The 17,728-nt window shown below is 46.4% G+C and overlaps 1 protein-coding gene across 1 annotated transcript; it reads right to left on the bottom strand.

Annotated features, from left to right (window-relative positions):
* Positions 1-3,399: 3,399 nt before the first annotated feature.
* Positions 3,400-17,727, bottom strand: DNAJB11 (DnaJ heat shock protein family (Hsp40) member B11). Its single transcript, XM_087740057.1, has 10 exons — positions 17,461-17,727; positions 17,169-17,325; positions 13,454-13,551; positions 12,224-12,356; positions 11,196-11,338; positions 10,556-10,638; positions 9,886-9,943; positions 9,212-9,323; positions 8,649-8,808; positions 3,400-4,352 (listed from the first exon to the last, which is right to left on the bottom strand). Exons 1-10 carry the CDS (start codon positions 17,628-17,630, stop codon positions 4,288-4,290), a joined length of 1,179 nt encoding a protein of 392 aa, XP_087596183.1. The 5' UTR covers positions 17,631-17,727; the 3' UTR covers positions 3,400-4,287.
* Position 17,728: the final 1 nt, after the last annotated feature.

The raw sequence follows: 17,728 nt of genomic DNA, 5'->3' as shown, positions 1-17,728 counted from the left end.
AATATTTAACAGCAGAGGAAAGGGCTGTGCTGGCGAGTCCCTCCTTGTAGGCCATACGGGTGCCCAGGACCCATCACTGTCCTCTTCCCTTTCCTCTCACCTCCCAGGTCAGTGTGCCTGACTGAGCCAGAGGAAACAGGAGGAGAAAGCTGGCTGCCAGCCACAGTCAACACTGAGCAGGGCTACGTGGCAGCCAGGATGAAGGAAGGCTTCTGGACAGCAGGATACCACCAGTCCCACCACACCTCCTGCCCTGCCCCAACTGGGCTGTCCCCTCCCTGGGGACCGTGTGGGTCTGAGCAAGCCATGCCTTACAAGATGCTCCACCACTGCTCCTGCAATGCTGCTCATCGGCCCCATGGGACCAGAGCAGAGATGGGGGCTGCTATCTAGAAATCACATTAAAGACTGCAGTGAGGAATCATCTCTTCACCTTCCCTTCCCAGCCAGAGGCCCCCGTGGTCTTCAGACGTTTGAGCAGATGTATTCAGGAACATTGCAAATCTATGTGTCTTCGGAGCAATCTTCTCCTGGCACCAGTCACTTCTCCCCTCCTATCTCCACTGCCCGTCTCTCAGAAGCGGAAAACTTCAGATAAAAACTTTAAAATAACAAGCTCTTTGGAAAAAAAAACAAAAACAAAACCCAAGCCCGCCTGCACTGTACTTGCAGAGAAGTGTCCATGGAGATGAAACAGCTGTTTGGGAACACTTTCACTTCCTGCCTGGACTCGGGGATGCTCTGTGCAAGCAGCGACACTTGCTGTGTCAAGAAATAAGGCAGCAGTGGCTCTCTGCACGGCTGAAGCCATCGGGAACAAGCCACCCCCTTGGGCCAGACTGCTCCTCAGCAGCTCCAAAACTTCAACAACTGGTCTGGGATGGGCAACATGACTTCAGATGCAGCAAGCCCAGACTGTGGAAGGACAGGAGAAGCGGACAAGGCTGCTAGGGCACAATGCTTTCTGGAAAAGCAGATCTGAACCCTGTTTTCATCCCCATCATCTACTTGCTATGGAGTCCTCACCCCATCTGCTCCTTCACCTCTCCTGGGATGGGAGGGATCCAGCCAAAGGGTGGTAACATAGAACTGACGGAGGCAATGATAGCTTAAGGCGAGCCTGTGGTGAGGCCCTGGAGGAACACACGCAACTTCTGGAGGTGATCAAAACCATTCACTTCAGAAATAAATCAGGATCCCATTTTAGCCAGGCAAGGACCATATGCTCGTTTAAACACCCCCTTCTCAAAACAGCAAGGACTTCCAGAAACATGTTTCAAGGTCAAGTGTTTTGCTAGAAGAAATGAACAGCATGCCTATATCTAAACCCTCAACAATCCTTGAGTTGTGCACGCACATAGGGTAAAAGGGGACCAGGAAATTACTTTTTTTTTTTTATTTGATCCAATTTGGGAACAGCAGCATTACTTAGAAGGGGCTGGAAATTAAGACTGTGCATTACAGGATTCCCAGCTCAGAGGTTTGCACCTTCAGGATACTTGCTTGGTCCCAAACCAGGAAGAGGCGATGTGAACATCTAAGCCTCGTAAGCAGCATTTATATGAGATAAAGGAGTCCATGCACACTATGACTCACTCACAGCGGTTGAATTGTTACTGAAATAGGGGACACAGGATGTCACAGACACTGAACAGCTTCTACATCCCCTTGGCCAGACACCCTGGGGCCGCTGGAGGACAAATACCTCCCCATGATCCTAGAAGCAGCACAGCTTTCCTCAGGCAAGTGGACCAAAACCAAAAGAAGTGTAAATGTTTGAACCAGACCCTGGCAAGCACTAGTGTACACTGCTGCCTGCAGAGAAAGCATGGAAACCCTGGAAGCTTTGCCTGAAGGTGGGAAAAGCAGGGGACCCCAGCTCTGCACACACCCCACAGCGGGGGGGGGGGGGGGGGGGAGGAAGGAAGATGGAAGGAAGCAGGGTTGCTTGGTACAATTTGGGGCTTTCCTTTCTGTTTTTCTTCTCACCCTTGTAAAAGCTGGGCCTTTGCAGCTATTGTTACTGTTTTACACAGCACTGGCCTCTCATAGGAGTACAGATCCACAACGAAAAAAAGAAAAACAACAAAAAGCCACAGGAAGGAAAAGAATTACCAGGGAAAGGAAAAGCAGCAGCAGGAACAAGTACTCATGCCTGAAATAAATGCACTGCCTGCTGCTAGGTGTGCAGGTAGGAAAGCTTACACCACCTTCTCCTGTGGAGAAGTTGAGACTTTGGCGTGAAGTCCCAGCTTTTTGGCTTTATTGCTACAGGCGAGCACTGGCAGCATGGTCGTGCACCAGTGGAACAGGAAGGCAGAAAGACAATCATCAAACGGACCCTCGAGGGGCTGAGATAACAGGAACCAGCCCCATGCACAGGGATATCAGAAGGAGAGTTTCTTTGAAATCTGAGTTTTCTCAGAAATCTAGGCTAAGGGGAGAAGCGGGGGCAGAGCTGCCTACAGACACCTGGAAAGAGCTGGTCATCATGGGCAGACACTCAAGGCAGCAGCCTCAGCTAGGATTAATGGCTTATGCTTACGGATTTTGAGGAAGACAGGCATTGAGACCAAGGGTCTGGCATCCCAGGTTTGTCTTGCGCCCCTCTCTCAGCTGTTCCTGAAGACCCGCTTTGCTCTGCCAAGGCAAATGTACAAACGATCCAACAGGAAACCTTCCCAGTGCTGCTGCTTCCGCTGCGTCAGCTCCCGCTAGAGTTTAAAGGGTTGGGTGGGACATTGCTCGACCAAGGACAGCACACAAGGGCTGGGCCAGAGCTGCTCTCCACCTCTCCCAAGCTCAGATCTGGGCCACTTAAGTTCACAATGAAGAAAAAACAAACAACAAAAATCAAAACAACCTTGAGTCTCCTGCTGCTGCTCCCCAGCAAACATTCCATGTAGAAAAACCAGATCCCATCCACTTCCCAGGCAGGCGATGAGGTATAAGGCAGCAGCTGTAAGGATCTCACTTTACAGCCCCTAAGAGCCTAGAGGGAAGGAGCAGAACACTGTCCTACATGAACAACTGACTCATTTCTCTTGCTGCCTATGTCCCTGTCACAGTGAAGCACAAGTCTGACTGACACAGGCACCTCTGAGAAATTGTTTAGCTACTACTCCTGAAGAACATGTAGAGACGAAAGTCTCCGATGGGAATGCTTAAAGCAGCAGGGTCTTCACGACAGAGACCAGAGCAGGACAGGTACCTCCCTGCCAGGTTACCAGGTCCTCGGTTCAAATAAAGCAGCTACAGAGCTTTTGCTGGTATTAGCAGCTGTAGTTTCACCCTTTACAGCAGCTCACAGCTTAGATCACTGCAGGGAGCATTCCTTGTTAGTCCAACGACTTGCAGCTGTCCCAGGGTAAGGGCTGCTGAAATACATAATCAGGTAGGTTTTGCCATTCCAACTCAAACATCTTTATTTCTGTGCTGTTAGCTTCACCCATCCTCACAGAGGACAGAGTGCAGGAGGTAAGTGAACTTTTCCAGACAAGCTGTTGGTTACATCTGGGGGCAATGACAAAGAATCAAGGCCACGAGTAGCCATTCCCATTATTTTCCAAAATCCCACCATGGAAGTCTGAGGAGTCTTTGCTAAGCTGTTGTGGCTTCAAATTTAAAATCAAGCATTAACTTTTGGGACAAGAGGACTACTTAGTAGTTAAGAGTCCACAGAAGCCTTAAGAGACTCTTTTCTCCTGCTTTGCCAACCATATGTGGGGCCTAACATAGCCTGTAAAGGCTCTCCTGCCAGTCCACTCCCAACAGCACCTGTACTCCTGCCCCAGAAACACAGACTCTGAAGCAATACCGCACTCTGGACTCAGAGGGGAAGAGGAGGAAGGGCTGGGATTAAAAAAAACAAAACAACAGAAACTCAGACGAGACTGACACAAAGGACATCATAAAAAGCAGGAGAAGCTATGAAAATATGTTGAGATGGTCAAGAAAAGTCACATCAAAATATATTTCAAAACCAGAAATTCCAATCTGCGTGGAATTTAAAACTCCTTTCCTCACCTTTTCTTCCTGCTCAAGGAGTCTCTTTGTTGTTCCAGGACGTGGAACATGATAGGCAGCACCAGTTATGTCCTGAAAAAGGGCAGTATTCCCCCCAACTTGTCTGAGCACTTCCATCATTTACAAAGAAAAAAAAAAATTCATATATATACCTCAACAACTGCCCCACCCTCCCTCTTTTCCATTCTATAGTGGGCAGGAGAAAAGACTGCAAACAAATCTGACTCTTCATTTTCAGTTAAGTCCAAATTTTTCCACACATCAATATCCCTGCAATCCATTGTACACTTTCTGCACCGATCCTTGTTTCAACAACTGTTTGAGACCTGCAAGAGAAAGGAAAGCGTTACTGCACAGCACAAACAGGAGGAGGACTCTGCATTTGCTGTTCCTGCTGCATTTGGCTTGTAGGCCCTGTGGCATCAGCCTTTCAAGGCTGAGCCGATGTATCTGAATAATGAAAACACTGGTACTCCGAGAGCATCATTTTTAAAAAAAAAAAAAAGGAAAAATCCCCCCAAACCCAGTGATGCGACAGCTTTACTCCTGCTCCTTCAGCATCCCTAAAAGGAGAAATGGGACTGAGGTTAGTGTTGCTGTAACAGTGCTTTCATGCACTCTTGGGACCACACAAGGCCAGTGGTTCCGGGGAGAAAGCCTCTTCTGCTATAGACTTAAAGTTCAGCCCACCACCTCAAGATCCTCACAGCTCTGTAAGGGATAAAGCTGACTCCCAGAGCTGCTTTACTGTTTAAGTTGACAACAATTTTGTCATCTTAAGTACAAATGCAACAACAAACAACTTGCTGAGCATTTACAGAGTTTAATTCATCTAAGCTCATCTTCCCAGGCTGCGTCTACAGCCCAAGAGACATCTGCTAGCAGCAGGCTTGGGAGGGCTATGTTTGAGTCCTTCTGGACTTGCCAGCTACAGAAACCCACATGAGCAATTAGAAAGCAGAGGTTTTCACACTGGTATGTGGTGCCTGGGGACACTACTGTCCACTAGAAGTAGTCCCCGCAGGCAAGTAAGAGAAGCAAATTTGTTATCTGTGGGCTTAAGTATCCTACTGAAGGCCTGAAAATCTTAAGTTTTTTTGAAACCCACTGTTTCACAAAGGAGTCTAGATGACTTTTCAAACACCATCTTCCCCAGCCCTGAAAGCCCACTCATAAAACATTTCAAAGAACTGACTGCTCTGAGGTCCTGTCAGTATCAAATTCTTATCAGAGCAAGATAAGAGTGACTCAGCCCTTAAAAGCATAACTACTCATCTACTGGGGTCAGCAGGGAAAGACCAGCAGGGTTTCACTGTTACTCAAAGGGCAAGTCCACACAAAACGGAGGAAGTGGACTGGCAAGAACAGATGTGTGACACTTTTTCCAGAGATAATCAGAGGGGACTCCCCTCTTTAAAGTCAGCCTGGTCACACACTGGCAGGACTCCCACTGCCCTGGCCATGGGGCCCTGCAGGGCACGGCATCATCTCTGCTCTGGCCAGCACCAGAAACCATTGAGCCTGAAGAGGGGCTGTTGGGACCCAAAACAGAGAGGAAAACTCCCCACACCATGGGTAACTTTCAAATAATAAAAAAAAAAATAAAACTGCTATAATTCTGCTGTTTGATATCTCCAAAACAGCATTGGTCTTGCAACAAAGCACACAAGCAGCTGGCTTGCACCTCAATATGACAGAAGACAGGATTGCAGATCAGCTTGCTCTGCTGCTCCACTGAAGCCAGAGTCATGGTGAAGGGGGGCTGGATGCTTTACGTGTTTGTACAACAGGCCAGATTAGGCTGTCTAGAAAATACCACAGTAGTTGTTAACTTTCAGTGAGGTAAATAGGCAGGGAGAGGGAGGATCAGTAGTTAAATCAACCAATTTACTTGCATAGAAAAAAACCCCAGCCTTTCAGGCATGCAAGTCCTTCTTGAGGAAATTCAGCTGAAAGAGTATGTCTCCCTGCAAGCCTTGTCTTGCTTATCTACCCTTTAAATCATTCTGCCTACAAATACTACTGTCCTTTAAGACTGGTGATTTGATGCATAAGGGTTACAGCAGCCTTGTTAAAATACTGGAAAACTGTCCTCGAAGTAGTAACTGGAACAGAGATGGCTCTCTGCCAGGCAAGAACTATTCACGCCTCTTGTTTGCTGCCCAGAGAATCCTGAACTCTTTTCTACACTCAGAAGTGTCCTCAACAGCAGGGTAAAGTGAGCCCCTATACAGGAGCTGCTAATCATTAAGGATAGGTCATTCTCCAGGGGGATGCAAGGCAAGTTCACTTCCCCTCCACAGCCAAAGCAGGCTGAAAGCCACTTCCTGGCTGACAGGTAAGAGGATATGCCTCCTGGATGTGTAGTTCTTTGAAAGGAAGGACACAGCTGGAGAAAGGTGTTCTCCAGTAACCCTGAAAAAAGTGGGATTAGCACCATTCCCATACCTCATTTCCTACTAGCTAGCTCTAGGCAGCTGCCTGCTGGCCTAAAGGACACCCTCATTAGCATGCAGGATGTTTCAATACATCTCTGATGCTCAATCAGGAATTCCAGCCAGAAACCCTGACATTTGGTGCTACTGCACCTCAGGCATTTTTTTTTTTATAGAGCCAACTTCGAGATTTTTCTGACACCACCAACAGGTGACAGGTTACAACACAAGCTGGGCAGTTTGCTGCCTACTGTTGCTCTCTGAGCACTCCAGAGTTAAAGCATGGGATCCAAAGCTCCAAAACAGACAATAAAGAAGTGTCAGTAGAGATGAATGAGAGACGTTTCAAAGAGAAAGTCACCTCTTATCAACAGGCAATAAATACCCTGATGTCACACTGGCAGGAAAGAAAGCATATTATTTCTCTGACTCTAAAGCTTAGACTGACCAGAGTAGTGCTCTCGGGGTTAGAGTATCTTCTGACTGCCCCAGGAGCTGTACATATGGTTATGAGATAAGAAATTAGGACCACTGCCAACAATAAGAAAAAAGGGATGTTTTGAATTCTGAAGCCTACAGTCTTCCTTTGAATGTGTACACTGAACTGCTGCCACACAACATGAATAGACCTATTCCCTCATAAAACTTCTTAAATCACTGGGTGTTTGGAGATATTCTAGCACACAGAAACACATCTGACTGCCTACCCAGTCACTTTCCCCTGGGAAGCATAGAATTGCTTTAGGAGGGAGTGAAACACCCAAAGGCCCCATGCCCAAACACACTCATGCCAGTATCATCACCTCTCTGTTCCCCAAATATTCGTAAAGGTGCATGAGCAATTCTGACAAATGTGGAGGCTACTGTTGCTGCTCTTTGCCCAGTTTCTTCACAAACTGCCAAGAGCAACAGCTGGAAAAACCTCACACCTGTTCAAGAGGTGCTGTCGCCTTACAAAGCTTCAAGAAAGGCAGCAGAGCCTGGAACGAGACTTCACACTGACACAGTCACTGTGCTCTGCAGTCCTCACTAGACACAACACACTTGCAACAAGCAGAAAAGCAAAACACAAAACAGGTTCATTCAAAGCACAGCCCGAGAGGCACAGACCTCACAGCCCAAACAGCTGCAGAAAGAGCCACAGAAAATCAGTCAACTCTGGGGCTGCAGCTACCGACTGGGCTCCAAGTGGTAGGTAGTAGCTAGCACAGTGTTGTCAACACAGCAGTAAGTGCCATAGGGCTGAGAAAAGCCCACTCAGGGCTTGACTTCCCTTTACAAGCTTGAAGAGTCCAGGAAAGCTGCACATTAGCCTCATTCTACCATGACAGCTGCCAGAATCCACTAAAAGGGCACCTTCAGAAGAAGAAAGTATGATAGCTCTGATCAGCAGGAAGAAGTTCTGGGGATGTGAATTTTCTGAAGAGCTGCACTAGTACATGCCAGGAACTTCTTTGCCCCATAACAGAGGATGGGACCCTTGATGCCTACTCTTGATGCCTTGGGCAGAGCAGCAGAACTTACCACAGAGGGTGCTGAAGTAAAAAGGGATTTCCAGCTAGGAGTATAGCATTTACCCACTGGTCAATTTTAGGATTTCCACATGGTTCATCAAGTTTCCATTTGAGCACTGAAGCTGAGAAGCAGATCTCTCCTGTGAAATATCTGCATTGTACCCTTCTTCCCTATACAGCCACAAAGAACTTAGGGTAGAAGGAGATGTAGGTAGGAACAATCCTTCTGATGCTGTATGACACTCTTCACCCTTGACAGTAGAGGGATTTTCACAAGTCTTGCCTCCAAGAAAGCAGAAGCAGGGACTTGTGATCTCATTCCAGTAGAGGCAAAGCAGACAAAGGCTAAGCCCAGCAAGTCTTTCAGTTCAGACAGATGGCCAGCTACAAAACAAAGCACCTGCAAACTTGCCAAGTGCTACATCCCAGCAGTGGCACATCCCAACCTAATCTGGTTCCCTACAACTGCAGCAGCCAAGCTCACTTGCTTCAAAGGGAAATGGAAGCTAATCACAGGGCATTGTCCAACTGTGTTATGTTGTACAAGGGGCACAGGGAAAGGAAAGCCCCTCCTGATCGCTACAGGCCACTGGTTCAGTTGTTCCAACTTCGTATCAGCTTTGGTGAGAGGTCTGTGCAGCCCGCTGCCATGACAGAGCTTTAAAACACGCACCTTCCCGCTGTTTGTTTGTCAGTTGCTCTTTGGGGAACTCCACATCAAATGTTATTATTAGTGAGCCTTTGATATTATTGTTATCAAAATTTGGAAGACCTTCTCCTTTCTTCCACAGTTTGGCCCCAGGTTTCGTAATTTTATCCCGAGCAATGTGAACCTAGAGACAAAAGAAATTTCAGAATGTTACTAGTGTTCTGTTTGCGTACCCCAAGACTCCAATGCTCTTGCCCAACCCACTGGAAAGCTTCAACTGATTCTTTGCCAAAGTCAGTGATATTCAGGGGGTCCAGGCACTACTACTGCCAGGACACATGCCAGAACGAACACCACCCAAGACAGCACATGCAGTAACTGCTGTGACAGCCTGGAACCGAGACCCACACTGTGCACCCCTTGTACAGAGCCTGTTTTGGCTCCATGGGAATTGGCCAGGAAGGCTCTAGCAGAGGGGATACTGTATACAACCAGAAGCTGCACAGACCCCAAGCAAGCTAATCCTCAGCAGAGGCCTGCAGTTAAATTTTGTTTACACACAGCAAGAAAGCAAACCCTTGCCTCACCTTGTGCCCATCCAAGTGGGCAATATCCATTTCAAAGCCTGTAAGTGCCTCGACCAGCGAGATTGTCACATTTGTATACAAGTCATCTCCTCTTCTTTCAAAGACTGGATGCCTGTGGAAACAAAAGACATTGGAACTTTTCTCCTTCCCCAGTGGGGAAATAGGTCCTCTAGCTTCCTCCCCTCTATTTGTGAGCTTAGAGAATTTGCAAGTCAGAGAGGAAGTGAAGAATGAATGCAATTTAGCTTCATTTTCCTGTGCAAGGTATGTACTACTAAATAACCTTTCTATTTCTAGAGCAATAAGTGGTGAGGCGTGTCAAGAAGTTGTGACTCATACAACAGTTTTCTCAGTAGTGCATTTCCTTAAAATAGGGAGATAGTATGTTTATGGAAAAAGGAGATATTTCATGTGATTCACACAGGAGCTACTAATTCATGCCAGAATTCAAGCCAAAGGAAATAAAAGTGGAATTATCAGAGCATCTTAACAGTGGCAAATCCAGCTACTCTAGCATCATCAGGGTTGAACATCCTGCACAGCCCTGAGTATCAGACCCCTGGCTGCACCAACTCTGCCAAAGGGCAAGCTACATGCTAGCCAAGCAGGCAACACTGACCAGAAAATTACTTGCAAGCTTCCTTTATAGTAACCTACCTAGGCCAGTTACTTACTTAAGAACTTTTATTCGGAAGCGCAAATCACCTGGCTCTCCATCCACATGGGGTTCACCTGTGACAAAGAAAGAAAAACTCTGTTTAAAGGAGCTAGTTAATTACAACTGAAGAAACAAGCAACACATTAAACACAATAGAGATCTGCAGCTCGCATGTTAAAGGAAAAAAAACCCTAGTTGATCTTCACATGACTAAAAGCCTGCTTAAACATATTTGTTATTAAAGAGCCTAGGACTTTCCGAGTATTGCCTCAATGATCTCATACCTCTCTGCTGTTCTGAAAGACTTGCCTGCATGTTAATGATGTCCTTTACTTGTTGAAGGACTTCATCTCCTTGGGCAGAGGGGATTCCCTCACATACTCAAGCCTGGAACAGATGCTCCTACTCAAAAGTTATCCAAAACATCAGATTTAGAGCTTTTTTGTGTGTGTGTGTGTGCCCTCAGTACCAGCAAAGGGAGTGGAACTCAGAGTGTTATCCAGACTTAGCAAAGAGTATGCTCCTGGATTTCAGCAGCATGCAGAGGACACAGCACTTAAAACCACATGTGCTGATCAGTTAACCAAAGCAGGGCTTGGACACTTTCACTGCCATGAAGACCAGCCTTGCATCATGGAAAAGGAGCAAGTCAAAGCTGAGCAGCAGGGCAGCACCCATATACATACCTTCACCAATGAAGGGATACTCCATACCATCCCTCACACCTGGCTCTATCTCCACTTCTAGTGTTCGCTCCTCATTCACAAGCCTGCAAAGGGGAAGAGCAAGCAAACACTAAGTTTTCAACAGTAGGTGGTAGCACCTACTTATATTACTAGGGTAATGAGAACACCCACACAAGTTAACACATCCTCCCTCCTTGCTCCATTTAAAACTGGAGGGTGAGTGCTGCCTGTCTTGTGTGCAGCACTTCTCTCATCTAGTAGAGAAGGCGAAGTTAAGCTCCTAAATGCACAGTCAGCATCTGGATGTGTGACTACAACACATATTCCACGTGCAACTGTTCCCAGCTGGAAACTGTGGGCTTCCTTGACTTTGTTTATTCAGATTTAGTTGTGGAACTTCCACTGTAGTATGACTGATTGTTCAAGGAATAAGAGAATGAAAGAGCAAACCGGGGAGCTCTACATCTAATAGAGATGGACATCTCTACTGTAAGAATGAAGACTGGCTCCTTGGAAATGAGAAACCTGCGTTATGTTTTTCCAAATTCCCCAGGTCTTACTGGTAGTACAGGCACTTTCCTCCACCTAGTGGCAGGTTTTGAATAAACATCCATATAGCAGTAAAGAGCATAAAACTCACTTGACATTTGGACATTCATCACAAACAACTTCTTGAGTCATCTGGAAGCGTCCAGGACCCAACTGGGTGGTCCTCATCTCCTGCCGGCAATTGCATTTCCGTTTGCCAGGCGCCTGTCTTGCCACTGGCTTGTTCCTGACAACCTGCATGGAAGAGAAAGAGGTTGACACCAGCACACAGGCCAGCACTCCTGGGTCTCCACAAGGGTCTGGATTTCTCAAACAGCCTGAATATAATTTGGTTTTGTGTGCTGCCTCCACAGTAGCTCCAAATGGCCTAAGCAAAACATTCTGACAACGGTTTTCACCTTGTGTCTCTTGCTGATCACACATTAAATACCAGAAAAACTCCCTCTGACACCACTATCACCATTTCCTTTCTTTTTCCTGCACGCCTGTCTAAATAGGAAAGGTAACACTAGGATGAAACACCTCACACTTTGGTTATGATAGCTTGTTTGTCCTACACAATGGGCAAAGTTATTCAGAGTTCCCCATTTACCCAGACACTCACAACACAGACTCAATCAATGCAAATTCTAACATGCAGAATAGCAGGGACTGTCAGGACCAGAAATTTGCAGTGACATATTTGGTCATATAAACAGGCTATCAAAAATCCTCAGTGTGGTTTTGCAAGAATTGGAAAATGAGTTTGAGGCTTATGAACGGGCCATCAAATATCACTAAATTCTAGAGAGAAACCACTTACACCCTTTCCAGTGGGGGTACTGCAATTAAAAAAAAGCTACAGCTAGTCACTGACAGCCAATAAATAAGCTATTATCACAAGAAGCACCCCTTTATAGAGAAATTGCCAGATGGCAAAGATGAATAAATGTATTGTTTCTTCAGTTAACTACTAGCAAATAGCATCACAACATCCTCCACTGTCACTGCCAGATACTGAGAAAACAAGCACCTATTTTAGTTCTATTCTTTGGGAGAAGATACCAGGCTGAGCAGAGGCCAGGCATCTCAAACCTGGTAACACACTGCAGAGACGAACATGCAAGCAGTCAAACTTACTTCTACGAAGTTTCCTGAATACACCTCCTCCAGTGTAACCTCCAGGTCCACGATGATGTCACTTCCTCGGGGAATGTTCCTGTCTTGCTGGCGAGGGTTACCTCCAAACATGAATCCAAAGTCCCCAAAGAAGCTGAAGTAAGCACATCAATTAGTTCACGAAGGAATTCTGATCGAAGGAGGCTCTGATGATGAGAGCCACCCAAGGCAGCAGCAATGTCCTGCTTGGCAAATGCTTCTAGCCCCCTAAAGAACAGCCTCCTTACAGTACAAAAGCACCATAGTAAATCCAGATACCTCTTTTTGCTCCTGCAGGACACAAGCTAATGCTGTCAAATAAAGTGGTCACTTCGGAAGCATTTTTTGTACCAAAGAAAAAAAGTTTTGGAGCAGGAGTTGAATGCCAACACCTCAAAATCTGACCACTGCCTAATGGAAGTCCTCTCCATACTGCACTGCTGCTCAGCCACCATCACCACAAGGTGCAAACTCTGAGTAGCACTCCATCTCCGGCACTGCATGTCAATGCTAGCAGGTTGGTTTTCAGTAGTTTGAGGACAACGGGGATGAGAAAAAACTTCCTAGCAAGCCTGTGTGTTTTTCCTCAAAACAGACCAGCAGATGGTATGAGTTCTCACCCAGAGGATTACACAAGGTGAGCAACTTCAAGAATTGTTTTAGTAAATTTGTGCCTAGCAGAACCACAGGGGCCTTAAACAGAAAACCAGGTTCGCACCTTCAGATTTTAATGACCCAAATTCTACAGTTGCTCTGAAATGTAGCGTAAGTCCATACAGCATTACTTTGCAAAAGAAAGAGTGATCCCCAAAGTGCACACAGGATCTGAGACAACAGGTTAAACATCAGTCATGTACCAGATAACACAAGAAAGTTCCTACATGTTTAATGTGGCTGCAGCACCCTACAAACCACCCACGTTGGCAACACAGCTTGCCAAGTGAGCAAGAGCTGCCCATGTGGGAAGACACCACTGGTTCCTACTCACTGCTCTTGAAGCAAGGACTGATGCAAGACAGACAACTGAAAACTGCACATGGGATATCCACTGTAAACATATTTCTTCAAATTCTCAACTGTCACTTCAGATCAGTGCCTACTGACTGGGTAAAAGACCTTAACATAGAATTTGCCCACATCAGACATGTGCATAAGCATCACAAAATTAGAGCACCAACTGCAGAATAGCCTAAAGTGGCAAAATCTCCTTACTGTGAGAAGATGTCTCCATGGGAGCTCTGGTGCCCATCCTTCAATCCCTCCTCACCATACGTGTCATACTGCTTCCTCTTCTCCTCATCTGACAGCACCTGGCAAAGGGATGCAAGCCAATAAGACAGTCACCCACAGCTGAGCCGAGTTATTTAAACAAGGCTCTGAGAAGAAGCTCACAAGTACTCTTCACTGGCGACACACAGCAATACTTTACATTACAGAAGCACTGGCTAGAATTTGCTTTCTGCAATGGATTAGAAAAGTTAAACTAATTGTACTTTTTATGGGTTTAACTGATAAATGTTTATTAAGCCAGCAGAAGCAACACAGAAAATATAAACAATACTGAGTTTATCTTAAGGATTAAAAAAGAATCAGAAGGAATAATTCAAATCAGTTCCTACAAAGCAGGACATGCTGAAAACCCACATAATACCACCCCCATTTCTCAGTTTGTTCTTCAAGCACGCAGAATGTATATTTCTCCACCTACTATTTTGTAACATTTAGCAACAATGGCAAGTTTGCCTACCAAGCTGAACCTGACAAGTATGGTAACTCTGCACCAGTTTGAATGCTGGCCCTCATTCCTAAGGGCAGCAAAAGTTAAAGTAACTTCAGTACTGAGGCAGAATAACACATCCCAACACACATGACTTTCAAGACTGTAAAGCTTCAATTTTAATTCCTAAGTATTGATCTTTGCTCTTTCCTCCCCCCGAGATCCAGAAGATTCCAGTCATATTTAGTCTTCCTTCGCCTTCCTCCCCTGTTGATCATATTTTGGAAGGTTAAAATTGCCAGGTTAGCTTTCAGAAGGCTAGAGAGGAGTGGAAACAGGTGAAGAAGCAACTAAACAGGTGAAGAAGCTGGCTAAAAGATGAAAACCAGCCTAAAACTGTGACCAGTGATAAATGCTAGCAACAGGGAAAAAAAAAAACAACAGTGACTTTACTAGCTTCGTCTAGTAGGCAAGAGTTCAATTCTCCTTTTGTCACTTCAGATTTTGCATTAAAACACACATTTCCTAAAACTGGGATAAGCTTTCCATTTTGTGATCTGTTGGTGTCGGAACAAAATTCTTCCGGTAGAGTACTGTACAGTACTGACAATACCATGAGCAATAAGAAAGGAATTAACAACACAAAATATTTGCCTTTCCATTCAGTTTCCTTCTTTCTGCAGGCTGTTGGAGAACACAACTCCAAGAACACAATTTCAAGTACTGTGAAGAGAGTTCGTTTGTTATGTTAGGTTGCCTTGAAAGCAAGGGAACTACCATGAATAAGCTTAGAGAAAAAAGCCTATGGAAACTCCACCCCCAAACCATCCTGAGACTAATGCTTATACATAGAGGAGTCTCAGTTCCCTTACATGGGATCAGTCTCCTTTCTACTCGAAACAACTGTGTTCAGACCACACACCTAGGGGTGTTTTCCAGGGTGGAAATCACTTAGGATGTGAAAATGAAGGAGACTGAGTAGTTTCATTAACCTACTTTCCCCACAATTTTTCTGAAGACTTTGCTACAGTTAGTCAGCTACCCAAACCCTGAGCAGTGGTACTACTAACAGAGGCTGTTGCTTTATGGCAAAAAACATCCTGGTTTAGGTTATAAGGGAAATAATTCTAGCTCCCTTTTGCCCAAAACAATCAAATCAACACACTGCATCTCATAGCTAGTTTAGCAGAAGGATTTGCAAGCTGTACTGGCTAACCAAAGAGACAAAGACCTTGCAGGACATCAAAACGTTACTTCTTCCAAACCTATTTTCAAAACCATGTATGTCAACACTGGATTTCAATATTCCGATATATCTCTCTTCAGCAAGAAGCACACGAGGGAAGACTTTGAAGGGAGATTTCCTAGTTTAATTTTCACCCAGTGAGAGCATGTTGCATTCGTACTGTCTGTGTTAGCACTAGAACTCCACATTTTATGTTGAACAAGGACACTGCTGTGCTTCAACAATACCCTGGTTAGGGGGAGGCAGACTCAGTCACTGCTCGTAAAAGTTAATATTCAACTATTCCTGCCACCGCATCCCCTGCTGATTTGATTTTACAACCATTTTCTCCCCAACACTTTTAATAGAAAAAGTACCCTCAACTGTTACTATTGTAAAGACTTAAATAAACTGGGACTTCGGGAAGAGGTAGAGAAATGCTTCCCATGCAAAAAATACTGTCAAACATGACAAGATCCCAACTCACAGAAATGACAAACTCACAGCTTCAAAGTAAACCACATGCATCAATCTTCAGATGCTGCAAATGACAGGTAACAAATACTTTTTTCTACAAAAAAAATTCTTTACATTCACTGGTTTCCCTGTGAGAGTTCAGCCAGTTTATTTAAAAATAGTTAAGTCTGAACTAAAAAGAGGTCTGAGCTCTGATACAAAAATAAAGTTGATGTGTTTTTTTTTTTTCCCCTCACCAAAGAGGAATGAGTTCAAGCTGTTTCTCTCACTTCCTCATTCATTTTATATTTGCATATCTGAAGAGCAGAGGAGCATCAGGGACGGAAGCAGGAGCCACACTACAGCTGCAGGCTGAGCAACACCACCAGACTGCAGCAGGAACACAAACCCTTTCCTTCTCAGGCTCAGCTCCTCAAAGAGGACTCAAACCTCCCACCCAAACAGCCCACCGGTGTGGGCAAGCTCCTGGTAGAACCGCTGCTATGAATTCTTGCTGGTCAACACCATCTTCCTCGGGGGCCCTCTGCTCCACAGGGGACGGCAGGAGCAGATAGAAACCAACAGTGACAGAAGGGAGACAAAAAGGACAGAGAATGTGGAAGAAACAGATCTCATCACCCTGCCTAAAATACATTAACGTGTATGTACATATCACCCTGCCTAAAATACATTAACGTGTATGTACATGGCAGAGAAAGTAGGCTTTGACTTAAAACATTTGGTTAAGTAAATAATCTATATGGGATTTATATAAATGCACTGTGTTATTAGTCTCAGGTATCATTTGTATGCTACTATAGTATCATGGGAACAACAGGAATCCTCATGTATATGTGACTTAACACTCATTTCTCTCACCTTAATGCCTTATATAAAAGGCAAGCCAACACTTTTCATGTTCTATTAGATCAGACTTACTCACAGCTAGGCCCTATACATAGGCACACTTGCTCCTGTGCCACTACTTACAGCTGATGTAACTCTATTTCTTCCTCAAAGAATTCTTAATAAATACCACATAACTTTAACTTGCTGTCTTCACTTTCTCCTGGCTAAGTGAACTAAGGTCTCTTATTGTCCTCTGATAAAGGAGCTCTCTAATCAGCCTGACAGCCTCTCTACCTTTGTTTTTCATTTGGTAGAATGTCTGAAATTCAATATAATCATGGGGAAGAGGGACTGCACCTTACAGAAGGGCCTTTGCACTTCCTAGAAGCCCTCCTTTCTTGTTCCCCTGAGTGTTACAGGAGGAAGCCTCACAAGACAGCTTGTTGGCCAAGCTCAGCTTCACGCTCTCAGCATGTCTTACCACGAACCCCATCCACGCTCCACAGTCCGAGAAGGCCTAGGAGAACTTAAGGTTCTCCGAGATCCGTACAACAAGCAGCAAGACTTCACCCCTCTCCTTTCCCAGCAGCCACACCGGGCCTCCCTACACCCTGCCCCACACCGCAGGTACTGCTGCCGCTCAGGCAGGGCAGGGGGGAGCCCACGGCCCCCGGCCTCACCTCGTAGGCAGCTCCCAGGTCCTGGAACTTCTCCTGCGCCCGGGGGTCGTCGGGGTTCCTGTCGGGATGGAGCTGCAGCGCTAGTTTACGGTAGGCCTTCTTAATGTCCTTGATGGAAGCGCCGCGGGACACCCCCAGGATCTTGTAGAAGTCCCTCCTACCGGGGGGGGGGGGAGAGAAAGAGGGGAAGGGAGCGGCCCCGTCAGCGCCGCGGCCGCCGAGCCGGGGGGGCAGGCCCGGCGCTGAGGCGGGAGGGGGACACAGGCCCGGCGGCGCGGCCCGGAGCACTCACCCGGCGGCGGCCTCCCCGCAGAGGCAGAGCAGGAGGAGGCAGAGGCGGCCGAGCCAGCCGGGGGCCATGGCGCGGCGGCCGGACCTGCCCGGGGGGCGGCGGACAGAGGGAGCGGCGCTCTCCGGGCGGGTCCGCAGCGCCGCAGCCGCCCGCTCCGGCCCGGCCACCATTAGACGTGAAGCGGAGCTCCGGCCACGGCCGCCGGCCAATAGGAGCGCGGCGCAGCCCCGCACCCTGCGTGCCGCCGGCCTATCGGCTGCGCACACTT

Source organism: Nipponia nippon, unplaced genomic scaffold (assembly GCF_047370975.1).
Source record: "Nipponia nippon isolate SJK-2023a ecotype South Korea unplaced genomic scaffold, ASM4737097v1 scaffold_7, whole genome shotgun sequence".
In the NCBI taxonomy this organism is placed as follows: Eukaryota; Metazoa; Chordata; class Aves; order Pelecaniformes; family Threskiornithidae; genus Nipponia; species Nipponia nippon.
Note: the sequence above shows the minus strand (reverse complement) of the source record. Positions and strands in the feature narration are given on the sequence as shown.